Source organism: Chelmon rostratus, chromosome 7 (assembly GCF_017976325.1).
Source record: "Chelmon rostratus isolate fCheRos1 chromosome 7, fCheRos1.pri, whole genome shotgun sequence".
Taxonomy (NCBI): Eukaryota; Metazoa; Chordata; class Actinopteri; order Chaetodontiformes; family Chaetodontidae; genus Chelmon; species Chelmon rostratus.
The window spans coordinates 5,504,646-5,531,793 of record NC_055664.1 but is presented as its reverse complement, the minus strand read 5'-3'; the positions used below and the strand labels follow the sequence as shown (position 1 = coordinate 5,531,793).

Below are 27,148 nucleotides of genomic sequence, written 5' to 3'. Positions count from 1 at the left end.
AACAAGGTTTCAATTTGTTTTGGACCCAAAAGGCACATGTGTTGTTCCTTTGCCTCAAACTAGATCCAGAGTATGAATCCAAAGTGTTTTGTAAGACTTTAAGAGGCACGTTTTTTTTATTTTATTATTATTATTATTGTTTTAATGGTGAAGTTGACTCTAAGATACATGATATTGCACTTCTGGTCAGCTGGGAGAATGGCTGTCTTTAGTCTAAACTCTGTCTCAGTGTCTCGGTTTCTCAAGTGTCTCTCAGTCGTGACTTGTGACCCAGTGGCTTTTTCTCGCCGGGAGAGGGTCTTTAAAGGTTTTTCTTAACCCCTGTGATCGATCTTGCCTATCCCCCCACCACCATCACCACCACCTTTAAAGCCACTTCTCTGCCGCCCTCCTCTGCTGCTCTCTCATCTGTCACTTTCCCTAAAGTCACCCCTGACCTCCTCCGAGTTCCTCTCTAAAACTACAAAAGGCCGGGGTCCCTGACTCACCGTCCAAAACATCAATGAGACAGAAAGGGGAGAGGAGAGAGAGGGAGACACAGAGTGGGAGGAGGTAAGAGGAATGTTTGAATGAACTTTCTCTGCAGTACATCTGTGGTGTACAATAGAGTTTCTGATACAGTAAAACCCACAGATTTGTTTGCTCACGTTTGTTTTCTCTGTCTCTGGAAATTCTCTCCATGTGTGGGACGCAGAGATCTCAAATAAATGCAATAAAAACAACAAAGCCCTTTTCTTTCCCCCCTTCAGCAGATACAATTAGGGGATTAATTTGGAGATACATGGAATTTCATATGTACTCATGTGGCCCTAAGATATGTAAACATGCTCCTTCAAGCGTTGGCTCAAAGGCTGGAATTCAGTGACGATAGATTTGGGTTTGCTGTCCTCACACAGACTCCACAGGCAGAGTCCACGAATGGTGTTTGGTCACTGCATTTCCCTGTGCCAAGTGCCTCTCCGTGGCACCTGCCGATGGTCACAACTCCACTGAGCTAACCACATTAAGTGTTGACATCTCTGCCGCTCATCAACAACACTGATGCAGCAATGCTCACAGTCAATCATGAGTTTTTGGTCTGATATTTCTTCTTGTGGTCCCTTCTTTTATTGTCCATTTCTCCATCAAGAATCAATAATATAATGTCCTGCAGTAGAGAATGTGTCGTAGTAAATGGTGCCAAAGTTTGGTCCAGATATTAGAAGATTTCCATCGCTGTACACACAAACGTCCCTCTGTGGAGTCGGAAGCTCTCAATCAGGTGATTTCAGGCCTCAGATAAGGAAGGGCACCTGTAAAAAAAAGGATGAAAAAGTTCATTGTTAACAGTGAAAACAGATTTTGGAAAAATAAGCTGGAAAGATGATAAAACAGATATATGACCGCAACTAATTTGTAAAGTGTTTTAGTGTTAGCATAGCATGCGCTAACAGTGGTTTGGGGTGTAAGGTCAGCAGAGGGTGATGTGGGATCAGTCTGACGATGCCTCAAATAAATACTGTCTCAAGAGTTGTCACACTCAAAAGCAGCAAAATATGCAAGTACAGTAAAAAAAAAATGGAAAAAAAATGGAAAAATCTGAAAACCAGGGTCATTTAGTACATGCTACATGATATAAAAGGGTCTACACCCCACAAAATCTGACCTAAAATCTGATCTAAAATATTTTATTTATATGGATTTCTCATTCTTTATGCATTCAGTTAACTGTTCACTTATGTTTTTTGTAAATTGTATTTCCCAACATAATCTAGATGCTGCTTTACAATCTCCTTCGCGCTGCAAGCAACACAATTCTGGTAAGTCTGAATAATTGGTATTTATTTCAAAATACTGAAATTATACTATAAAATACCCATTGCGTAATATTTTCTGTACAGTATAACTGCGAAGCTGCTAAAAAAAATCAATAAAAACAAAAGGACATACCCTCCATGAAAAAAACTGAAATTTTATGTGGGAATTTTTCGATGCATTGATTAACCCCGTCTCCTTGTCTTTTATCGGCTTTACTTCCTCGCTGTTTGACCCAGCTGTGTGTGTGTGTGTGTGTGTGTGTGTGAAAATAGTAACAATATTTAGTGAAAAATCCACCTTTGTTTCTTTAACTAGTTACTTAAATATAATGGTATAATATTCATAACTTTGTCAAAATACTCTGTTACCAGCAAAAGTCCACCAATCAATATCTAATATTAGCATTAAACATACTTTAAGTACCAAAATGTAAAAGTACTCATACAAATATAGACTTTTTTCAGACTAATACATATTATCAGAGGATCATAATTATTGATGCATTAATGTTTAAACATCTCTAATGTTGCAGCTGGTGAGTGAGGAGCTACTTCATCATGCATCAGAATTTATTAGTTGATTTAGATTTTGTGTAAATAATCTGAACTAGTAAGCATCTAACTATTGTCAAATAAATGTACTGAAGTAAAAAGTACAATATTCCTTCCAGTATCAGAGTGGGGGTAGTGGAGTTTGAGTATACAAGCAGATTAAAATGGAAATAGTCAAGTAAGAGACAAGCACCTGAAAGCTGCACAATGCACTTAGTTACATTCCAGTGCAGATGTTACTAATGTATACAGGTCAAATCACGCTTCTTATGAACAAGAACTGCAGAGAACTCAAGAGAAATGTACACAAACTTATTTGGGATTGGGGGGAGTAGTGCTGCGTAAAAACTACAGTCCCTGATTACACACAAGGTAGATGAAAATACAGTTTTTGACTGCTGAAGTCTGAAGACCCAAAGCAGAAGTAATGCATATGTGCATTTTCTGTAGCAGATGTCTGAAATATGTCATCGCTTCAAAGTCAAGTCATGGTTACGTGCAATCATGAAAAGTCATGAAGTATCAATGTGATTTTGAGCTTTTCAAGATAGCCTGAGGTCAGCAGGGCCCCAAACAGAATAATAAACAATAACTATGGCTTTTTAAAAATCCATTTTATGGTAGTCAGATCACAGATCTTCGCTCTGATGCACAGGAAGTGATGTGTTTTATCGCTCTGGTTTCTGGAAGACTTGAGTACCTAGCGTGAGTTTTGATTAGCACCATAGCTTCATCAGCAGACGGTCCAAAGAGAAAGACTCTACAGTGTTGAGCAGGTGAGCTCTGCAAAGTGCTGTGCAAAACCACTGCTATGCCTGCTTAGCAACAGAGACATTGCCTAAATAAAAACAAACAAGTTTTTCATGGATTAGCACTGTAATTTCCGTGAGGCAGTCCAGTGAGAGCGGCACCATGTCAAAATGTGCAGCAGTGTGGATCGGTCTCTTGCACTGGAACCTGGAGCAGCGCTATTCAACACTGCTTCCCCAGCTGACCTCAGTCCTAGCACCTGTTTCTAATAGCCGCCCTGCCAGAGGCTATTAGGATCTGTCCACCCCCTGAAAGGACCTTTCCTCTGCAGCTCCAAACCCAACCGCACACCGGCTATCCAGTCGCACTGATTAATCACATCAAGATGGACTGCTCGGGCTCGTAACGCTTGTGGAGGTGTATGTTCGTGCGTGTGCTGTCCTGGTGGCTGCCTTTGAGCTCGTGCGTGCATGTACACGCGCCGTGCCACATGCTTGCAGGTTTTTCACGTGCGTCGTCCCAATCCTTTATTTGTTCACTTTGAGATATTTGACCGAGATATTTCATTAGACATTTGCTGCTCTCGGATATTAAGTCAGATATTCATTTGATACCTGCCGCCTCGCAGAGCTACATGCAGTCAGACTCATTGGACTGCTGCCACGCTCTTTGAAGGGCCTAGCTGAGGTTGCCACAAGGTCAGCGGATGAACCTGATTGGTCAACCCCCTGTGGACCATAATTGGAAACGGCGGCCGCTGTAATCACGCTGTGACGGAAGACGACGTTGCCTTCCAAAGTTCGATGGAGATTTGTTTGAAGTTGATTTTAACCCTTAAAGTAACAGTAATGTGAAGTGAAAAGACCCTCTCAGTGCTGGACAGGTAGGTATTCTCTGTGGACCACTGGAGCTACACTTTACCCTGATGGGAGCCGACGCTATACGGCGCACCGCGCCGCAGTATCAGCACCGGGCTGTTCGCTTCGTAGATGGAATCAGATCTGCACAATTAACCCCAACACTTGAGACTGCATGATGTTAGCAGTACTGCGGGAATTTTGCAGTTGCAAGTTATGTGTCTCAGACCAGGGGACTACCAGAATGCCTGATAATCATACACTGTATCAGCTAACTCGGTTCAGATGTTTGAATTCTACCACTGAAAATAAGTGAAAGGCCACTGTAAAACCAGTCAAAGGTTTGCAAAAGGAAATTGGAAAGGTCATCAAACTGTTTAAGGTCATAGATGGAAAAAAAACGAAATCCTATGGCTTTGTTGCTTTGTGGTCACATGATCTGTAAGCCCTGAGACAAGTATATTTTCAGAAAAAAAGAAAATATTTTTAATTTCTGCTATCATCACTGAATCAAGCTATGCAACAACACCGTTGATAGAGCTGCATAATCATCGCCGACGTTATATATATATGTCTGGAAATCAAGTGAAGTCAGTGTTTTGGGCTCCTAACCCAGGAGCAGGGTGAGTTTATATCTACCTGTCTGTCTATATCTATCAACCTGCAGAAAAACCCGGTGAGACCAGTTGAAAACAGGATTTATCTGATCTCAGTTATGAGTCCAAAATGTTCAGACTACAAATGTAATCAGACAGAAATTCTTTATCCATTCATGATGCTCGTCAGCCCTTCAATATTTAATATAAGTCAAGTTTTTATGTCAGGACCAGGACACCATCTGACTAACCCTCTGTCACAGCCTTTAAAGCATCCCAAGCATCACCTAAAAACTTATTACAGTCAGTGTGGATGGAGATAACTGATACTGAGTGGCAGTAACAAACTATATTTACTTGAGAACAATTCGAGGTGCTTGAGTATTTCTGTTTTGTGCTATTTGATCCTTCCACTCCACTGCACTATACTGTTTACTTTGAAACTTTTACACACAAAACTTATGAAACACGGTTATAGACAGAACATTTGTTGCACCAGATATAGCTAAAAGCTCTGGATCGTGAAAACTGTCAGATGTTGAGCAGTTCAGTCTTTGCTGTCAGAGACTTAAAAGCAAAGAACACGGATGGAGAAGCTTAGCCTGCTATAACATTCATATATCATGTTATATTCTGTTATGTTAAATTTGTATATGTTTGCTTTAATGTTATGTGTGCTTAATTCTATGATTTTTGCTGTACTCACTGCTTTTGCTTTTTGCTTTTGCTGCTGGTGTTTACTGTTTATCTGCTTTTATTATTTTGTCAACTCCTCTGATTATAGTATTACACATGATATTGATTTGATTTGATTTCAATTTGACCATTTGTCTGGGCGTGGAAGAAAAAGGTGGGAATAAAAAGGCGAAGTCTATTGACCTTACTTTGTCCGTACTGGCCGTACTGGTAGGATGCCACGTGGTCGACGGTGTAGCCCGGTGAGCTGTAGGAGGGGGTGCAGTAGGACTGGGAGCTGGGCAGCGAGGGCAGAGCCGACATGGAGGGAACGCTGGTCAGACCCTCCAGGCCCTTGATGTGATCCATGCGCTGGCTGCAGCTGGCGGCCATGCCGGCGGGGGGCTCGAGGCCGCCCGTCAACGGGGAGATGGCATAGTCGCTTTGCGGCTGATGTGGCACACCTCCCGGGTTCAGCAGACCCATCACCTGATCGGAAGGGAAGAAAGAAGGAATAAAGGAGGTAAAAATGAAAGGTGAATTAGTTTTGGGGTGTATTTTGGATTCTGTCAGAGCAATTTGAGCGGGTCTAATGTTAGCAGGACTTGTGGTGTTGTTGCGGTAGCTCATACAGTTAACCTCCCATTTGTTTGCTCATGTAGAAATCATCAACAGGAAAACACACTGAATTTGAGCACTGAGATATTTAAAATGACAGTGATTGGCCCAAACCCCAACCCCAGCACAAATTCTGACAAATCAGACAAGAGGGGCGGGGCATCACATGTGGAAGACATATTTTATGTTGTATTTTTAGTTTTCTAACAAGGCTTTATAATACGCTAAACATCTCTAATTTTTATCTTAGAGTGTGTGTAATAAGTATCAATACAGACACTGAGACAAACATACACACTCAGACACACACACACAGGAAATCCCCCTGTCGCGAACATCAAAAGGCTCTCAGCAAGCCCGTCCCAGACAGAGATAGCACCAGAGAGGAAGAATTAAGCAATTTGTCTCAGATCCACGGCTTCACTTATTCTAAAATTCCTATTTGACGCTGCTCCAAAAACCCATGGCACAAGATAACAACTTATCTCCCAGAAAGATACGCCGACAAAGATAACACAAAAGAAAGGTCTGTGTGAGCTCGGCCATGTTCACCCTCAGAATAGATTTGCAGTTTGAGAAATTTGTCTGCTCTTGACCTGGTCTTTATTAGCGACCAGATAATCAAATTTGGGGGAATATTCCTCGGCGGAAAAGAGCCGTGGGGCAAAGTGTTTCAACTGCTTTCAAAACAGACTCGATACCGCCGGTCCCCCCCTTCGACGCTCGCTGGATTTACCTGTCCATCATCAGAGTGCTCTGTAAACTGTTAATAGAAACTTAGACTGGCTTTATCATTGGTGAAAGTAACTCTAACTGAACCTGCTACCTCTAAATGTATCAAATCCCACCTCCTCCTCAACAGAGCAAAGGCCTCAAGGCTCCTCCAGTTGTCCTAATAAGAAGCAGGTATACCGCTCTTTGGGTCCTCTTGGACCTCTAAGTGACATATTATTCTACATCCACACACACACATGGTCCTGCTTAAATCATTTCCCAAGTAGGGGAGGTGAATGGAGGAGTCCATGTTGATTTGGAGAGGGGAGCTGCGTTTCCTCACATGCCCGGTAACATTTTCCTAAAAAATTAACCTGCTTTTGGAGGGTTTGGCTTAAACAGAACGCGAGCGAGGATACGCTTTGGCTTAAACAAGCCACCGGGAGCAGGGAGACATGCACTTTGATGGACTCTAGTTTGGCGACTTTATCTTTGCCCTTTTTAAATTTAAACAAACCCCTTCCCATCATCCCTCTCTCCTGAGCGCCTCCCTGCCTCATAACATGGCTGCCGGCTGGCCAACCAGGTCGTTTCATATCGGAGCGCCGAGGCCGTTGCCAGCGGCCTAAATCAGAGCGTCCAGGAGTTAGCGGGGAAGAATGTCGGGAACATCAGAAACAGGACATTCCTTCCCCGCTGTATGAAATATATACAAATAAATTAGAACCTTTGCTTTCACATGGAGGAATGTTGAAGCAAACATTTTAAGAATGCAATCACAAGGAGCTTCCCTTGAGGCTATGGTATAGCATGGAGTGTGTAGCAGTGTTATGGCAAATATATGTGACCATAAGGATGATGTGTCTATGCACAATATAGTTGGTAAAGTATATTCAGTTTAGTTCATGTTTCATGCATTCAGCAGTGTATATCTGTATGTCTGAAAGCTTATTCAATGCGTCAAATTAAAAGCATGAGGACAGACTTAGAGGAAGGGATCCTCTCGCGGCACACGCTTATTTCCCCAAAGACTTACAAACTGGCCAAAAATCAAAAAAGTAGTATGAACTTATTTGTGAATAAAACCTTCTCCCTGTTGGCGGTATTGCTGCTGTACTTGAAATGATACAAAATGCAGTAATCAATCTTCCGATCTAAACACAAGGTTGAAAAGTTGACTTAGGCATGCTGCTCAACCATGTCGTGTAATATTTGTGTAAAAGATGTTGCAAAATCCTGAACTGATCCTCAAAATGTCATGGAGTTGATCAATTATCTACACTGTGTGTGTGTGTGTGTGTGTCCCTGTAATTATGTGGACCTGTGAGCATGTGTGTATTGGTGCGAGTGTCTTCACACTGCTGCGGCCTGTTCTCTTAGGAGTCAGACCGCGCCAGGCTGAAATCTCATTTTCTGCCTGTTAGGGTCTCTAACTCCTCTGTCTCCTCTGCTGTACCCTCTGTCTAGGTGCAGAGACCTTGGGACTTCATGCCTGGATAATTGGCTGTAATTGTCTTTTCACTTCTCATTTGTCACACACTCAATTGTCCTCTATCCTTCTAGAGTCGTCTTACTTTTCTCCTCCGACAGCGGGCGACCCTCCCTCCAGGACTGCAGAGCACTGTATAGCGGAGGAGTGGATGAATCGCTGCATTTAAGCGTTCCACACCTGGGTGGAATATCACTTGAAAAGAGTGTTTGGCTTTTTAAAGCTCTTGATGTACTGTGAGAAGCTGAGTGTCTGACGGGGTAAATCATGCACATCTCACCCGGGTGCAACTCTTTGAAATCACCTTCAAATCTCATTCTGCCCAGCAGCTCTGCTGTAGCATGTTATGGGTATTATCCATGCAAGTACAAAATCTCTACTAGACGCATGTGCAGTATGAAACACACAGGTCTTATACTATCTGATACACTCCAAAAGACAAACTGAAATCTTTTGACTAGTATTACATTGTCTTTGGCTTAAAACAAATGAATCCAGAATGAGGGATTTTAGGAAAACTCGCCTTGTTATGGAACCAAATCACATTTCCGCTTTAAAGTTGAAACTGTTATTGATACATGTGAAGTCATCTCAATAATTGATTTGTTTTTCTTTCTTTCCGAAAAAAAAAATCACTAAGGAATTAAATCTGACATCAAATAATATTTCTTTAGCGGTCTGCTGTTTCATTGACTGAGCTACATCTCTGGCTTTGAGCAGCTCGAGTACACAGATTTTAGGCTGTAGCCTCACCTGTGAAGAAAGTCCGTTTCCTATGGCGGGGTTCATGGGATTGGCTGGTCCTGCGGGGCTCACAAAGCTGTCCGAGTAGCCCGAGAAGGAGTGGCGTCCGGAGGCGAGGCAGTAGGGGGAGCCTCCGTCTCCCTGCCCTCCACCACCGGAGGCTTGGTGGCCCGAGGAGGGAGGGAGAGGCTGGGGCCGGTGCACCGTGCTGGGGGGCTCCGACACTAGCAAAGGCATCGCAGAGAGCGTTCGTTAAAAGCTGCAAGACGTAACTGCTCAGCGGTTGGTACAGGGATCAGTGACAGTGCAATTAAAACCAGGATTTTCACTTCAGCAGACGCAAAGCTGAAAACATGTCTGGTCTAAATGTAGAGTAAATATTCTGGCTTTTTACTGTGATATAGCTTATTTTATGTCAAAATACACTTTAATATAATATTATTGATTTCAAGTGCAAAAAATGCTTATTATTTACAATGAGGATAGTGAGTAAACTGAGACTGAGAAGATTAAAACACTTCAGCTGGAGAGTTTCAGAATGAATCCATGCCTCTCTTTTGTGAGATATCGCTACCACAATGTTTTTTTTCAAACCAAATGAAAAATGCAATGAACAAAAAGTGCATCATTTGCATAAACAACAAACCTTACAGTAAGCTTATAGCATGCACACTGAAGTGAAGAACTATACAGTATATAAATATGTCTTCATACGTGAACTGTATCAACTAAATGAGTCCATCTCATCTCTCACCTTGTGCTATAGATGAGGGGGGATAGGTGCTCTCAGAGAGCTGGTAGGGGGGGATGCTGGACATGGCTGAAGGTGGGAAACCCCCTGGGATCAGGTGATTAAATGCCATCAGTTGATTGGCTCCTGCTTGCTTCCTCCACCTCGCCCGCCGGTTGCTGAACCAAACCTAGAAGGACAACGATGACGATGTTTGATCAGTGTGTGTGTTATGTATTTCTCAGACTACAGTATTACACAATCCATCTATGACATTAGCAGACACTTTAAAAAAAAAAACAGCTGAGTGGGTGTTCAATGTGTAGATGACCAGTTGCACTGTAGTGTGTGAGTGACATGCTGTGTCCATATGGACGAGGCTCATGCTGGGCCTGCTTACACTTCCCATATGGAGCCTGTGGAGGAGAATTTACTGCACCCCAGATCGGGAATAGGAAAGTTCAGATTGGGCCCCTGGGAGTGAGGATGAGAGGTGTGTGTATGTGCATTTGTACTGTTGTGTGGAGCAAACAGAGATCAGCAGGTTACCTTTAAATGACCAGGGAGTGTATAAAGCCACAGGATTTATGTCTCAAAGTGCGTGTGTGTGTGTGTGTGTGTGTGCGTGTGTGTGTGTGTGTGTGTGTGTGTGTGGGATGTTCACAGTAAAGACAGCTCATTAAGAGCATGTTGGTGTGTTAGGTCAGACAGAAGTGAAAGTGTGAGCAGAGTGTTGCTGCCGTCTTGTAAACATTTTCATGTTTAAACTTCTGTTGAAGGGTTTCATGGTTCTCTGTAAGATAAAATTTACAAGCCTTGAGCTTCTCAAACCCTTTCAAGAATCCATCATATGAATTCCTGTGTTTAACAAGCTAAAATCAGCTTTATCTCTGTGTGTTTTTTTAAAAAAGTTGACACTTGCTGACAGTGGATACACAGCGTGTGTGCACGCCCTCTCCCACCTGAACCCTGGCCTCTGTGAGTTTGGCCCTCTGGGCGAGCTCCTCCCTGGTGTAGATGTCTGGGTAGTGAGTCCTCTCGAAGGCCCTCTCCAGCTCCTCCAGCTGCTCTGCAGTGAAGGTGGTCCGACTGCGCCGCTGCTTCCTCTTAAGCGGCAGATCGGGCTCTGACTCCACTTCCGAACCCTCGTCTGAATGACTCGCTGTTCAGAAGCAGGAGAAAGAAAAATAAGAAAACAGTCAGAATGGGATTAATATCAGATTTTTTTTTTAATGGATGTTCCTGAAATTATGAAAGTTTCTTTCTGATAACCTCACACACACATTTAGTTTAACAGCGTCAGCAGAGTTAGAAGAGCCAAACAGACCAACACTACATGGTGCTGCAAGTGTGCCTGTAAAACCACACAGACTGTGCAGCAGAGTAGTGAAATGCCAATGGATTTGCTCAATGTTTTCACTCGCTGACGTATAGTTTTCACTGGACCACTTATAAAAGGTAGGCAATCTCTTTTCTTTACAACACTCCCGCACACACAGTCAGCATCAGGTCTTCCTTATGGCCTAGTGGTAACACAGACCTCCATTCAGAAGGAATATTCTGAGCCTAAGAAATAATCCCACTGGACAAGACTCCCCGGGCACTGCAGGGGGACTGGCGGACTAAAAGCCACACAAAAGGCTAATTTGGGTCTTTGAGTGTTCATCTGTGTGTGTATCTGTATCTCTGTGTGTGTGTGTGTGTGTGTGTGTGTGTGTGTGTGTGTGTGTGTGTGTGTGTGTGTGTGTGTGTGGATTAGCCTGGACGGCCAGAAGCTGTTGTCCAAATGAAGGACTGTTAACTTTGTAAACTCTTTCTGTCTCTTTCTGTATGAACTTAACGTATAAGTCATCAAGTCTAAATGGGGCATAAAATGTGTTTAGTACCAATTTACAGCGATAAACATTAAAAAAAATCTGGTCAAGTTTTAGGTTACTCAAACCCAAGTATTTATCATTCTATATAAAGTCTAATGTGAAACTAATGATATTTTGATGAGGTCACACACACACACACACACACACACACACACACACACACAAACACTAAACTCATAAAAAGTAATTTCACTGCAGATTAACTTTTGATTGTTTTGTCATTCACATGTCAGAAAAAAGCAGATAATGCCCATGAATGATTTCTGGTCCAGCGTGACGTCTTCAAATTGTTTGTCCAATCCCCAAATTTATTGAAATTTCCAGTTATCCCAAACTGTGAAAAAGAGTAACTCCTCACATTTGAGAAGCTGCAAAATGATAATATTTTTGCTTGACAACGGACATTTTTATTAAAACTGTACATTGAACCCCTGTATATAAAATGTATATTTTTGACTTGTCGTCAAGTGCGATCTTCAGCCTGACTGGGCTGCAGTGATGTTATGCTTCCTGACAGCTTTTGTGTTTCTACTTTTCATCTCTGTCTTAGATCAGTATTAATACTATTGTGAACGATGTTCTATAAGCCAGCAGCTTGGTTTTTAACTCACTACTTCAAACACTCCTTTAGCTCCCTTCTAAGTTCACCAAGGCCAGTGCGCCCACTTTTTGTGTTACACTTAATTAATTCCCCCTCGGTATAGGGGAAGTCTTGTGTGCAACACTGTATTAGTTCCCCCTCAGAAGCAACAATAAAATACAAGAGAATCCAAATAGCTCAGGGCCCCTCATGTGAAACTGATCCTCTCTCCCCCTTTGGCGATTTTCTCCTTGCAACACCAATAGCAGTGGGAGTCAACTTAACATGCATTAGGAGTAAATTGGTAAAGAAACACTCAAGCATGAGGAAGGCAATAAGTAAAATATTTTTCAAAGGGGGAGCGAGCGAAATGGAGACATTAAGCCTCTGCTGAATAAACTGCAATTTTTCCCTCATTGATTGCTAGCTCTTTATCAACCTGTGTGTTCGTTCAGCTTTTTAACAGGAACGATAACACTAACGATGATCTCCTCGATGGGATGTGCAGAAAAGAAGAAAAAAAGCAAAATGGCCATCGTGTTGCAAACTTCAAGCAACTGTTTTGCAATTTTTTGTCCTCAACGCAGTGACAAAGACTTTTCTGACTTTGCAACAAACTCGCCTGCATTTTATGTGACTAGTGGGGTTACAGGACATGTGTTGTAGATGTTGGGGAAGGAATTCGGGGTGTGGAGTGTGGGGCTCTGGAGTTTTGGACAGGATGGCTGAAAAACAAGAGATGAGGCCTTTTGTAGCCTCCCCCTCCGGTTCTTGCATGGAGGAGGGCTGCTAGGAATGCTTTTTCGCTCCCCCCCCACCCCCCAGACTTGAGCAGCATGCACGTTCCTCAGCATTTCACAGGGATTTGGGCCCTGGGAAAGCTGAGGCGGCCGGGAAAATCCTTAATCACTTTGGAATTACCTATCGGTTATGACTGCTACCGGGGTTTGGAGAACTTTTCAAAAGAAGCGACAGAGTGGCACCTCTGAAGTCTCGGGAGTCTAGTCGTGATACAATCAGATCCTTTACAGAGGGCTCAAGTGGGCTCATTTGTTTCACTTCACTCCATCAGATTGCTACATCACTTGATGTTAAGATATAACAAGATAAGATGATGGGACGAAATGATAGCAAGGTCTGCAGGGAAGCTGGGAAGGTGCGACATAATGATACCAAGAGATCAAATGCATTGAGCTGAACGTCTTGCAGCTGACAGGTAGAACACTTGGTGATAAAAATGGCGACCAGCACGTACACAAAAGTACAGAGAAAACGCAAGACTTGCACATTTTTTCACCTCAAACATTCGCAAACTCTCAGTTCTGTGCAACAAACACACTCTTTGCACTTCGGCACGCCACCCTCCTTAAACAAGCACCACCTTCTCCTCCCTCATCTCTCTCTCGCTCTCCCCCTCTCTCTCAGCCTCTCTTTGTCTCCCTTCTCCCCATCTCTCTCTTTTCGACCCATATTTCTCTCTGTGACTCTCGGGCTCTTTGTTGCTCCACAGAGCTGAGGTCTTTGCCGGCGATTTCCACGCTCCATCTGTGGAATCCGTCATGGCTCCCTCGGCCCTTCACAGTGGAGGGCTGTCACCTGCCCCACGGGGGAGCTGGAGGGGGGACATAAAGAGGCTCCGGAGAGGGCTTGGGGGGGTTGGGGTAGATGGGGGCACAGCCGGGGGCATTCTAGCCCTTCCCCCCCAAAAAAAATCACCCCCTTCCTCCAAAGGGAACTGTATGAGCACCTGAGGGGGTGAGCAGGGCAGTGGAGAGGGCCAACAGGGGCTGTTGTTGCCGATGTAAATGTACCCATGGGGATAGTCTGTCTGGGCATCTGTGTTGGTTTTTGTTGCTGTTATTGTTGGTAGAAGCTCAGTACATCCCCAGTCTGTGGGCCCTCTTCAATGCACGGACACTAGTTGAGGTGAAATGAAGTACGCCCCTCCTGGTGATTTCCCCCATCCTCTCTCTAAAATCAAATTAAATTAAAATCCTGTCTGTCTTTTAGTTTGTCTCTGGCGGACAATCATTATGGAGCCTCAAAAAGTGAGAACTCAACCATCAGCTGTGTTTTTACCTTACGTAGGAAAAGGAAAAGACGTTTTTCAGTTTACTGTGAATGCTTAAAAGGTGAAAATAAAATGGACCAAATATCTACAACACAACTATCTGTGCTTTTGCATTCAGTCTTTTCCAGTTATATTGAGAAACTTTGTCATTTCTTGAATTGTTTGGAGAAGATCTAATGACACATTAGACTAAATCTGATTAGAGCGTGAACGCAATCTTCACTTCCTTATAAAAGCATAGTTCTGACCACTCGTCATCACAAGAAAAGCATTTTTACTGTAGCCTGCAAGGATCAGCGTCCCGTTCCAGGGGAAAACAACTTTTGGACTCTCATAGGCTTAAAATCTGGGTGAAAATCAATTATTATAAATTACACAAATATTTAAATATAGAGCTACTTTACAGCAGAAATCACAAGAAGCCACTAAAAGTAACTTCCCCTGTGGCTTTCACGTAATAAAATGCAGCTCGGTTTCGAGTTTACCAATTACAGAATTTTTTTTTTTTCAATTACAGAATAAACTAACAGCAGCTTGCTGGACTTTATGTGCGTGTGTTTGTTTAGGACACTGCAGAACAAAAACCTGAAAGAAGTTTGCTCTGCCGCTGCACGCATCACGCATCAACCACATGCCTAAAATTCTGAAATATAATGTAATGCAAATTAAAGTGGCAGGTGATGAAGATTCACGCGGTGACACATGGGGCATTGAGGGTGTTCTGGTGGCAAACGTGTGCCAAGACGGAGGGCAGCCACCCAGTCACCCCTGAAGCTCACTGCTCCCCACAGCTTGGCTCAGGAGCTCATAAACACACACACACACACACACCGCACAGACTACCGCACTCCAACCACATGACCTTGCACACACATGTCCACAGCGCTGGGCTTCCCCTGATTCTACATGCATTTTAAGGCTACGTTAATCGAGCTTGTCAGCCCTGAGGCGTCTCCACTTTAGCATCCATTTACAGTGCTCCCCCTTAGTCACATGCCTTTATGTGTGGTCAAGCACAAGCATACGCACACATACACACACACACACACACACACACAATACTGTCCAAAATGATCTTTGCAAAGATGAAATACAATGGTAATTCAGCATCAGGATATATATCAAGAGGAGGAGAGGGAAGAGTAGATGTGGAGGGAAGAGGCTGAAACCTTTCCCCCGCTCCCCAGATCTTTTCCAAACTTGTAAACCTGTGGTTTCAGAGTGCCCCATTTGCCGTCATCGCCTCGCTATCCCTAAGATCTGATCACATCGATTTGGCACCGTCAAATAGCCTTGGCCAATCAAATTATCCACTCTAACCGTCATATCGCTCCCTGCCGGTATACATATGCTATATCTTAAAACGTTGTATTTATAGCCCCTGTAAACACTTTAACTTCTCTCTGTATGCTTTTGCTCCACCTCAGCCTAGGGAGCGGGGGTTGCAGACACGGTACTAGCTCTTGTCAGTTCATCGAAATATGAGAAAATGTGAGCCTTAAAAGGGTAAAATTATCCGAGCAGGAGAAGGCCTGGAAAAGCAGCGTCGGCGAGATCGCCCGGGAGCCCAGGAGCATTAAGCCGCAAAATAAGAGGAGCAGTTGGAGGGGGTGGGTGGAAGGGGTTAGAGGAGAAAAGAAAACTGTTTAATTTAACCAAACTGAAGCCCTGAGAGGCACACAGTGCATGGGACTCCAAGCCAAAACAACCTCTCCGGAGCCAAGAAAGCCCAAAATGGATCCCACCGTGCAACGCCATCCCAGGGCAGAGAAAATCGAGGCGGAGAAGAGGGAGGAGAATAGAGGATTTAGCTGAAACAGACTGTTGGAAAGACTTCGGCATTGCTGATTTTTTTTCTCCCCTTTTTCTGGGGGAGGGGGGGGTAGTCGGATGGGGACACAAAGGCTTAAATATGTCCACTGAGACATGAGACAGTACGCATTGAGCATGTATCCATGTGTGTGTGAGAGACAGATAGAGAGGGAGTGAAAGGGGATGTGTCAAACTTGGATTTTGGGACTTGGGGGAATTGACTGACCATATGTGGACTATTTACACCCCTCTTCGGACATCCCAGTAACTCTTCTGGGGCTTTGGTTAATAGTGGGGGTAAATTGAGCTTCTGACACGTCACCCCCCCTTCTCTCCACCTACCGCTCTCAAAAAACACAAAACAAAAGGCAGAGGAGACAAACGTAGCATTTATTTGGGCGGGCCGACCATGCTGCTCCTATTCAGGAGTCGGGGGACTAAGTGACTGGCCGACTGCATTAAACAGTATATAGAAGTCAAGACAGGCAGATGCTGGGCCGGATAATGGCTTTACTGACAGCTTATGGACCCATCTGTGACTCTTTCTGCTGGGTTAAGAAAAAGATGGTGTGTGTGTGTGTGTGTGTGTGCAGCGTGCATGCGTGTGTTTGCGTGTTGGAAGGACTGTGTGTGGGAGGAGGTTTGTAGGGCGAACTCACTTGACTTGCTAAGGAGGAGTTTCAACCTTCACAGCTGGCCCAGTAAACGAGAGTGTGCGAGAGCCGTGTGTGCGTGTGCATGTGTGTGTTGTGGGCTTTTTAGCGTGGGATTGTGATTACACAAAAAAAAAAATGATGTGAGCAATGATGTCATCAATCACAGCCTTGTTATGCTGCAAAGAGAGATAACATGACAAAGGGTATGAAGGAGTCCAGCAAAGAATTACAGGAGCCGCCGAGGATGTAGGGAGGAAATGGTTACCTGTCATTTGTAGCTAAATGTGTTTCTAACCCTGTTTCCTGTGCAGTGGTGGGGGAGAGCGACCCTCCGAGACCCTGTGACCCTGCTGTTCTTCCCTGTCTTTTAACTCTGAAAATGACTGAGAGGGGAACTTTTGAAGTACAACAGGGAGGTGAGCTGTTAGCAGGTTAACTGTCATCCTCAGTTTTTGCACATGACAAAGAGGATGTTTGACAATGTCATCTCTGTTCCGCTGTCAGACCGCCGCTGCAGCAGCTATTAATCTTTCTTATGAATGAATACAGTGGATTATGACGAAAATGGAAGGCTATCGTCAACTGCACAAAGAATCCACAACAACTGTAGCTGCATGACAAGTATTTATCCCTTAAGATTGCACTCATGCTTAAACAATTTTGGAAATTTTAACGCAAAACTGAAAGTATAAAACGATGCAGGGAGACATTTAGAATAGCAGCAATGTGCTGTATAATGCAGCATTCATGTTGTATGGGTGAGGGTAGATCTGAGTTTCCTACTTTTTACCTCAGCTTTCAGATGGTAAATATTACTAAGGAACTCATGGTTTGGCAGTGAATCCATATTTGAACAAAGAAATACTGTAATCAAGTTCTACAGAGCAGGACATTCATTTAAAAACCTGAGCAAAACTGATTATTTTCTTCGAACGCTGCATTTTTTAGCATAGGCTGTCAGCAATATGATCAAGTATCCAAAAAAGAAAACAATTCTGCATCTGCTCGATGCCATCAAGTTTGAGAGGGTGCACATCAGTGACTACAAAAGATACTCTCTCATGACTACAGCATAAACACACACTTTAAGCCTTTTTCACGACGCAACACAAAAGCTTCTGGGCTAATTAGTTAACAAAGCTCTGAATGAAAGTCAGGCTTCATCAGTCAGGTGATTGACAGCTGCCTGTCCCTCATCAGCACCATAGATGGTGCATTTACTGGCCTCTGGCTGGCCTTTGCAAACTTTGACACTCAACCCTAACCCCAATACACACACACACACACACACACGTACAAACACGCACATACGCACACATACAAAACAACCATGCTCACAAACACACAGACAGATGCATGAGAGGAAAACACACGCACTCACATTTTTTCTTTACTTTCACAGAAACACACACAAACACACTCATGCACATTAAAAAACAACCCCCCCCCCCCCTCCCTCCCCAGCTGTTGTGCCTATAGTGCATACTTGCAGCAGATAAAGAGGGGCCTTATTCTAAAGCGAGCCATTCTACTTGACCTTCGCTGGGCCTTTTCACTCTTTCACTCCCTTCAAACCGTCTTTGGGGCTCGCTCGCTCTCAGCTCAATGTGGCTAGTCCATCACGGGTGAAGGCTGGGGCGCTACAGCGGGTCCTGAAGGGGGAATACCCCAAATACCCCCTGCCCCTTCCCCCCCGACGCACACATGCACATACACACACACGCACACGGTCCCCCTCCCTCTCCGAAATCACCCTGACTTCAAAGTTGGTGTGCATTCATTAATTGCCCTTTGAATTGATATCAGAGGGTCACAATAAGAGTGTGAAAGGAAAAAGAGGCTTTAATGAAGCATAGAGCAGCCATTCATTTGCAGATAACTATGTTTTCATGCTTGAATAGTCATCATGCATGGGCTTATTAAAAAAAACTCACGAGAGAGGGAGGAGTGCAGGATGAGGAGCGAGGGACAGAGAGACAGAGAGAGCCCCGGGGTAGAGGAGAGTGATTTGGTGCTCGCCACTTGGCCCTCGTGCCCCCTTTTGCCCTCGTGCCCAGGGACTCACTGAGTGACACATTCATTCTTTCAGCGGACAGACAGAGCCCTCTTCACCAGACACTTGGCTCAGGCCAGTAATAGCCAAAAGCTATTATAAGATCCATCGAGAGCTTATTGCTTCTGTCTTTGTCGAAGTTGATGAGACAGAAACAGAAGCTGGCAGTTAATGAGGGCCACAACGAATGACTGTTTTCATTATCAATTGAGAATGATCATTATTATTATTATTAACTGTAAAATATTACAAAATGATTTTTTAAAAATGCAGATTCAAAGATCCAAGGTACTGCCCTCTGTCTTGCTTTGTCCAAGTCCAAAAGCAAAAAGCTACTAACAGATAAATTGAAAAAAGTAAAACCGGAGAATTTTGGGGCATTTTTTTCTTAAAATATGATCTAGATTAGTAATCCATTACCTGTTGATTAGCTAATCGATTAATTGACTAAAAGTTACGGAATCATTCGAATATAAGTATTTGTTTAATATCCTCACTCTTTCATTCTGTGTGTTAAAAAAATCTTTTATGATAGTTAACTTTGCTCATGACGGCTGGGCAAATCAGAGCTCAGCTCACTGGGATTTCATTTAGTTTGCAAAAAAACATGTAATAATGGGCAAGTGTAGAAAGGAAAAAATTATTTAATCGGTGAACAGTCTGAGCCGGCCTTAAGTCTCAAATGGCCGCGAACACCATCATCACACAGTGAATACACTGCACCTTGTGTCAGCCCATTCTCTGCCTCCACCTTCGCTCCCTCTCCTCTCCCTATCACTCCTCTTCCCTCGCCTCCTCCTCTCCTCTGCCCTGGCACTGATCCAGTGTGTGCCCACATATTACATTTGCAGCACGCCATCCTTCACCCCGAGCGGCAGAGAGACCCAAGTTCTTCATTCACCCGCATTATTTACACAAACAAAGTCCTACTCCGTTTCTGTGACAAAGCCAGCTAAATCTTTATGGCTCTTTCATGTATTGTCTGCTCACGGTTCCCTTTTGTCCCCCAGCCATTGGCCTGGGCCCTGGATACAATGAGCCCGGGGGAATGGAGGCAGATTGAAGGAATGCGCCTCAATAAACCTAATTATGACATGATGACTGCGCTCACCATGGTAGGGGTTTTTCAAAGATCCCGGGCTTATTCAATTAGCCCTTTCCAGGATCCCCTTTCACCAAATAAAGTTATCCCTTTGACTGTTTGCATTGCAGAGTGGAATGTGTGTGTGAGTGTGTGTGCATGTGTGTGTGTGTGTGTGTGTGTGTGTGTGTGTGCACGGCTGGCCTAAATGGAAATGTATCAGCCCTCAACAAGGCTCCTCTGTATTATCTGGCTAATTTCACCTAACGAAGTACGGACTCTAAAAGATACACTGTGAAAATGTGGAGCAGGAGGAGGGAGGAGGCGGGGACACCGTGACTGTTTTAATCATTAACTTTGTCTCCAGGGTTAATTGCTATGACGCTGGGAGTTTGGTACAGCCCAGCAACAGGCCTGGAGGGCCAGCGTCACTGCCAAATATATAAAGATTTGATCAAAAATGGACAGGGGGTGGGGATTTTTCAGTAGGAATTTCTTTCTGTTTTAACTTATATTTGCTTATTGGGTATTTTTTCAGTTAAATTATATGTCAAAAGATAAGGTTTGGATTTTATTTTAATTATCACCCTTTAATATTAAATTCTTTGAGCAACAGGCAGTGCATATGATGTAGTGCCTTTTAAGAATATTTAAAACTTCTCACCTTTAAGTTTGATTTGCATATTTCACTGCTCATTTGCTGATAATATGCATCAACTTAACATATCTTGTACAGAAACGTTGCAATAAATATGAGCTGCTCAAAGACAGACAGCTTCATCGGTTTGAAAATAAAGGCGGTCGCCAACTTAACTGATACAATTTCTACAAAATAAAAATCAGCCTTTGCCACTAAGCAGATGCACTGCAGTCCATTTTTAGGCATGACATTTTGAAATTGGAACAAAATGTATTTATAATCAAACCGCAAAATGCTCATAAGGAACTTAATTAGAAACTCTGTGGAAGCGGACTGACTTTCCTTTGTGCGCTCCGGTGGATGCAGCATATAAAACGGGCTTTGCGCCGCAGGCCGAGAGAAACAGAGAGACAGAGTAGGAAACAGAGGGTGAGGGGCGGTGTTGCTCTCCAGATGAAAGTGAGATGAAATAAAAGAGTCGATTTAATCTGCTTGAAGAGATTTGGGGAGCAAGTGGTGGAGAAGGGGGAGGGAGGGGCCGAGTTTTCGGAGTTGTGCGCTGCGCTGCGCACGGACGGGTGGCCGGGGCCCCCATTGTGAAGCTGCGCTCCGGGCCAGACCGGGGCTCTCCGGGGAGAACATTGGTCCCCATTCACGCAAAACACTCTTTAATACACTCCCTCCGTCATTAAATGTGACATAGCACAATATCGACATCATTTAGAGGACATTATTAATGTGCGAGGGGGCAAGGCCGGGACTCATCAAAGAATCAAAATGGATCATGAGTTTCAAACTGGAGCCGTCTCCGGATTATTAGCGTCATCCTTCAATGCGCAGAAGCCGCTTTGTTGTTGTTTTATTCTTTTGTTTTGTTTTTGTTGACCAGTGAATGTTATGACACACACAGCAATTAGGCTCCATTAAAAGCTGCAGAATCGGACAGTGTTTTAAAGCACAGGAATCACACATGCAGCAGGACAGCGACAAAGTTTGTCAAAGTTCACTTGCGTCAGAAAAAAGCAAATAAAGTGCGCGCAACGTCTGTCTAATTAATATACAGGATCTGAATTACAGCGACCGCTTATGTTTCTCGCTGACTTGTAAGCTTTATCGCCTGCTTTTGGGAAACAGGCGCCTTCATCTACACATGCTGCACCCCATATTTTGTTCCTTTGCAAACGGCACAGCTCACATCGAGGGCCAATTTTTTTACGCGTATTTGTGCGCGCACGCGTGTGTAACCGCGTGTGCGCAGGTTCTGGGAGCGAGCACGCATCCTTCGGCGATACGTGAGCGGATTTCAGAGGCCCCAGTTGCCATTCTGAATGGCAGTCGGCTTCTTTAGCCGACCCCAATAGGAAACATTTTGTAGGTGAAAACGGCCATTTTCTCTCGGTGAACGGGCCCTCTAAACCGTGCCGGGGCGCTCCCTGAATAATTCATCCTTCATTGCGGCCTCATAGTGTGTTTTGTCGGGCTGTTTTTTTCTGTGGAGAAGCTCTGCTCTCCCCTTCTTTCTCCTCTGGCTGAATTATAAACAGGTTGCCTTCTTCTTTAGCGGCGGCCAAAGCTGTTTCCAAGCTGGCCTTTTGTCCGCGCGCAGCCCAAGCGTGAGCCTCAAATAGACTCTCAGCCCTTTGTCTCCCAAGTTCATCCGCGAGCGTCCCGTTGTGCGCGCGAGGCGTGTCTTTGTGACGAGCTGGAAACCGTTGAACAAATGTTTGATCAACTCATCTGGGGGACATTTTGTCTCCTCAGACTCGAGTCCTTCATCTCTCCCCCACTACTTTGCTGCTGCGCGGACGAAGAAGGCGCAAACGGCGGAATGGTGCGCTAATTGTTGACTTTTCGCTGCTTAAATGGTTTTAAAGTGTGGAGAGAGAAGGGTTGGAAAGTGTTGAACGCATATTTGGACAACTCGCTTTGGGGTCCGTTTAGTCTCTGGTGCAAGAGGTGGACGGTGATGGATTATAAAGTGGCAAGCTTGTGTGTTTATACATGAAATAACTGCTGAGCATTTCTACATGTGGCTTATAATGTCGAGAGCGACTTGTCACACCTACCATCACCTGCAGTGTTTTTCCCCGGAATTACCCTGCCCCATTGCAATGCAGCCGTCACACACTGAGACTGATGAGTGTAATTAAATTCTCGAGGGTGAAAAGAAAAATATTTAAGCGTATTTCATCGAGTGAGCTGATGCATCCATTATGGAGGCTGTGATAATTTGGAAAGTGCCAGACCTGTTTCCACACCGATGACGTAGGCAAAAAATTCAAGTCGTGACATTCAAAACGGGCTAATTGGACCTAATGTACTGTAGAGCAATGAGCACAAAACCGCTCTTAAATCTCCAATTAGGCTACTGTGTGTGGAAGGGAATAAGGGAAATGAAGAAAATATGTCGCGTTTTATTCCTTGGCCTGCAACACATCCGGTGCCACATACAGTGTTTACTGAAAATGGCTTGTGCCTACTCTGGATAATGTCTTTATCTTTAAAAGGGCTTTAGCGAGTTTTTTCTCTCTCTCTCAAGTAGGAATAAACTTTCTGATGAGACAATTCCACTTTTTTCCCATGTAAATCACTGGAAAACGTGAGTTGGGTAGATCAGTCTATTCGACCTCGTTTAAAGCCACTAAAATAACTAAAACATCACTCGTTTAAATTATTTTCCCTTGTATAATAAAAATATGATCTTTGGACTGAATGTGGGACCTCGCTTGCACAGGTGGTCACGTTTTCACAGCGGAGGCTGCCGTTTGAAACACGAATAGAAATGGATTTGTTGCAGTGAATAATGGCCAAACTATAAGCAAACAGCGTACTAAGCAGCGTGAAGAGCAGTGTGAGCTACGTCTCGATACTTTCTGAAAGCACTGCGCCTCAATACAGTGGATGAGTTCACAGCGGTGGACGGCTCCTCCTCGCAATTTGCGTACTGACGAGAATAAAACAGCTTTTTTAATGTTTGGGCAGCCCATGCAGACTTGCTGTAACATTGACATTCATCCACGCTGCTTTTAAAACCACTGCCGAACATGCACGCGCACACGCGCAGACACACACTGCACACTCGCCTTTCCCGCACAGAGCCATCACCTGCTGTTTGATTTACGGTACGGCCTCATGGGAAAAGCATTAGACGGAGAGATGTGGTCGATAAAGAATTCCTAACAAAGGACGACACGCACTCTCTGCCCCCATCCAACAACTTTACAGCATACTAAAACTTCACATGGAGGCTAGTTACACGACTAAATAAAACCACTCTCCTTTACACCCTGCTCAAAAGCAATCAACAGGTTGGAGGTGTGGAGACTAGTGTTTCACAGATTCCTGGAGGAGGTTACCCTGCAAAATGGGATTGTGTTGTGTTCCTCTGTAATTTAATTCACTGGAAATGATCCCAATGAGAGGGTAAATGTGAAGCCTGCTAAGTTTTCACTTTCCCTGTTTCCCAAAGTTCGGCTCAAATAGACAGTTTAGTAATTGAATACGAAATTTCAAATCTTCCCATATGGACTCAGTGAGATGGTATCTGATGAAGCAGGGCTCCGCTGGGCTCTAATGTGTGTGTGGCCACTGATATGAAAAAGATAACCCCAGCTACAGCTAAATGCCAACTATTCTGTTCCACGTCAGGCGCAATAACTCGAGCAGCTCACTCACATCTGTCTCCTAAGATGCCTTCGATGCTGTGTTTGGCCCTCCGGTCGTTGTCCTCCATCTCTTTCTTGTCGAGTTCATCTTCGTCCTCCTCTTCATCGCCTTTCCCACCGAACTTACTCCGCATGATGCGACTGATGGCGCTCACTGTCGAAGTTCGTTGAGAAAGTGGAAATGACAAAAAATAATAAGTAACATGTAAAAATATTAAAACAACGGAAATCACACATGAATTGGCTTCACATTAAAATAGAATTAAAATTTGTACTTTTATGTTAAATAATAAGAGTTATAAAATTGTCAAAACAATCGAAAAATTAAAACGCTGAAAAGAAAGTGTTAAAGGAGTAAAAGTTTTTTGTACATTATTTACATTTTTTTTTAATAGTCTAAAATATTTAGCGATAGATATATGATAACCTGTTGAGGTCCAAGTTAAAATTCAGGGTTTCTGTAAATAATCACTTTAAAATGATTAGCCTAATACTACTACTACTCCAATTAATAACACTAACAATAATAATAATAACAATCATAATAATAATAATAATAATAATAATAATAATAATAATAATAATAATAATAATAATCATAATCATATGCACATTCATTCATTTCTGCCCTTTTTACCTGAAGGAACGTTGTTGCGGTCACATATCCCATCCTTCAGTAATTTATCCCGAATCTCCCAGCTAAACATACCCGGGTTTTCCCGCTTGTATTCTTCTATTCTCTTCTCTACGTCCGGCGTTGTTCCCTGCTTCAGAGGTCAGAAGAGTCGCAGTGTTTATTCATTTTGTTGTGGCCCTTGGGGCTCAATGCATACAATGACTTTATAGGCTGTAACTATAAAAATCAGTTAGTTCAGTCTTCTGTTGCTAGGCCTAATTAAGCATTCAATGTATGAATTTATATCAAAATTAAAATTTTAAATGTACAGTTCTGCAAACACGAGTATTACTAGCCTCTGGTGTGGCTTCTCTGGTCCATACCTTGGGTTTGCTGCCACCGATTGCCCCGGGTCTGATGGAGCCCGTCTCCTGGTACCGGCACAGGATCTTGGACACGCAGCCGTGGGAGACCCGGAGCTGTCGGGAGATGACGCACGGCCTGATGCCGTGGTGGGCCATCTCCACGATTTTATGTCGGATGTGGTTGGGCAGAGGTCTGCCATTTATGAAAACTCCTCCGAGCTGGTTCACTCGGCCTTGTCCCAACGGGGTAGACACTAAATGTGATCAAAACACGAGAGGAACTTGCCGTTATAGGGTACACAACACAACACCACGACGAGAAGAAAAGCTTTAACTGACCCTGACCGCAACTGAATGCACCAATAACAACTGCCCCAAAACAGCTGACAAACAAATGTTCTGCTTGTTACAATAACTTAAAGATACATACATAGTTTTAATATCATCCCGATGAAACAAGTACAAAGTAGGCTGCAATGTTAATAACCTGATGCTTCATATAGCCTGCAAACAAATTCGCGAAAACTTGCTAAAATTATAACAACCTTTGTGAGAAAAAACAGCAAAATAAGCACGAAAGCAGAGATAAAAATCATTCAAACATCATGAAATATGTCAGTTCAGCTGCTAACATGTAATTCTTTCAAACTTTAGTCCGTGTTTCTAATCCGAGGTTTGGGACAAGACTGACATGAAGGTTTATTCCTACATAAAAGCACCAGTGACTTTTGACTAACTAGCACTGAAACGCATCATCCATCAACATCCGCGGCCGCAGCTATCCAGTGTGATGCTTTACCTTCCAGAGGGAAACCACTGCGGGGGTAGTTCTGAGCCAGCGTGGGTCGCATCATCCTGGGTATTGACCCCGCCAACGCAGTCATACCTCCACCACCCCAGTGACTCCAGATACCTCCTCCTAACGGGGAGGCTGCCGCTCCAGCACCGAGCACGCAGCGGGAGGACGTCGCTGAAGTCGCCTCTTCGCCTGTGAGGAAGCTTCCTGGAGGGTTAGCCGCGGTTAGGGTTAGCCTCACCGGGGCTACAGCCAAGCACCAGCGTCCCGGGACAGCCACAGCCCTCTGAGGAGGCAAGTGTGACGACAGAAAAGAAGAAAATTGAATTTTTGGACGATAACAGGAGCTAGTTTGTCAGGCCCCTCGGTTATATTCGCCAGTGTTGAGGCTCTTGCAAATGTGGTTGCCAGGGCGGTGTAGGTAGGACGAAAATATTGTTGTTGTTGTTTGTTGACACCGGTTCAAAGTGAGACGAGTCAGTCAAAAGTAGCGGAGCTCTTCTCTCGCCCCGTCAGCGCTCCCGGATGTGATTGGTGGAGAGGGCGCACCCGGTACGCAGCGTGGCGCGAGGATTGGCTGAGGCTGAAAACTTTCGTCCAATCAGAGGCGCTGTCACAGTTCCGCTCGGACAGGACAGGGGAGTCGATTCATAAAATCCAAAGCGATGGCGGAGTCACTCACTGCATGTACTGTTTAACCACCAAAAACTCTCAAAATCTGCTTATGTGTTGAGTGAACTGTTGCGAGAAAGTGGAGGAACAAACCATGATTGACGAGGGAGTCTGTAATTATTTGGTTTATATGTTATATTTTAGTGAGACAGAATTTTGCGCAGACGCACATATTGATCCCCAAATACTGCTGATGAATCTGTTCTGATGTTACAAAAAATATATCTTAGAATTTATAAATAAGATCATGTCAAGTACTTCACTGCGTGGACTGTTGTTGTGTGCTGACTAACAGAGTCCCAAGAATGAAATGCAATCTAATCCAACAGACAAGACACATTTCTATAACTTTATCTTATTTCTATTTGTAATTGAGGTTGATAAAATATTAGAAAACGCGTTCAGTCCAAAACAGCACCAGCACTAAGCACAGCCTCTTAATGTTATAAGAAACCCAACAAAAACGGAACTTTTAGATTAATCACTGTTGCCCTGCTCTAGTGTTTTGCATTAGGATTATTTAGTTGCCTTATGTTTTACTTCTTTGACAGCTGACTCCATCTATGGATCTATAATTTAACACCAAAACGTTCCGCACACTTCTCAACCAAATTCACCGATCACCAACAAGCTTATTCATATTTGCTCATCTTATTACACATATAGGTCATTGTACTGTATATACCCAGCCCACATTAATTACTTTATTGTCGGCTACAGTTTCTACTGACTTTTGCTTTATC

General features: G+C 43.8%; 1 protein-coding gene across 2 annotated transcripts; it reads right to left on the bottom strand.

The window, feature by feature from the left end:
• Positions 1-1,257: 1,257 nt before the first annotated feature.
• pax3b (paired box 3b) lies at positions 1,258-25,821 on the bottom strand. 2 transcript variants are annotated; one of them, XM_041940000.1, is made up of 9 exons: positions 25,737-25,821; positions 24,956-25,191; positions 24,594-24,723; positions 23,967-24,110; positions 10,484-10,683; positions 9,546-9,711; positions 8,801-9,015; positions 5,436-5,715; positions 1,258-1,292 (listed from the first exon to the last, which is right to left on the bottom strand). In XM_041940000.1, the coding sequence occupies exons 1-9, from the start codon at positions 25,819-25,821 to the stop codon at positions 1,258-1,260; spliced, it is 1,491 nt and encodes a 496-aa protein (XP_041795934.1). The 2 variants fall into 2 exon arrangements, with proteins under 2 accessions (XP_041795934.1, XP_041795935.1); XM_041940001.1 differs by having other exon boundaries at positions 1,275-1,292; positions 5,431-5,715.
• Positions 25,822-27,148: the final 1,327 nt, after the last annotated feature.

What these genes read in the sequence shown, in the direction of transcription:
- pax3b (XM_041940000.1), bottom strand. Translation starts at nt 25,821, where the DNA reads ATGACTGCGTTGGCGGGGTCAATACCCAGGATGATGCGACCCACGCTG. An exon ending in AGGCATCTTAGGAGACAGAT is followed by an intron (nt 10,684 to 23,966) that starts GTGAGTGAGCTG and finishes GCTTCTGAACAG; the next exon opens with CGAGTCATTCAGACGAGGGT. An exon ending in GTACGGCCAGTACGGACAAA is followed by an intron (nt 1,293 to 5,435) that starts GTAAGGTCAATA and finishes TTTTTTTTACAG; the next exon opens with GTGCCCTTCCTTATCTGAGG.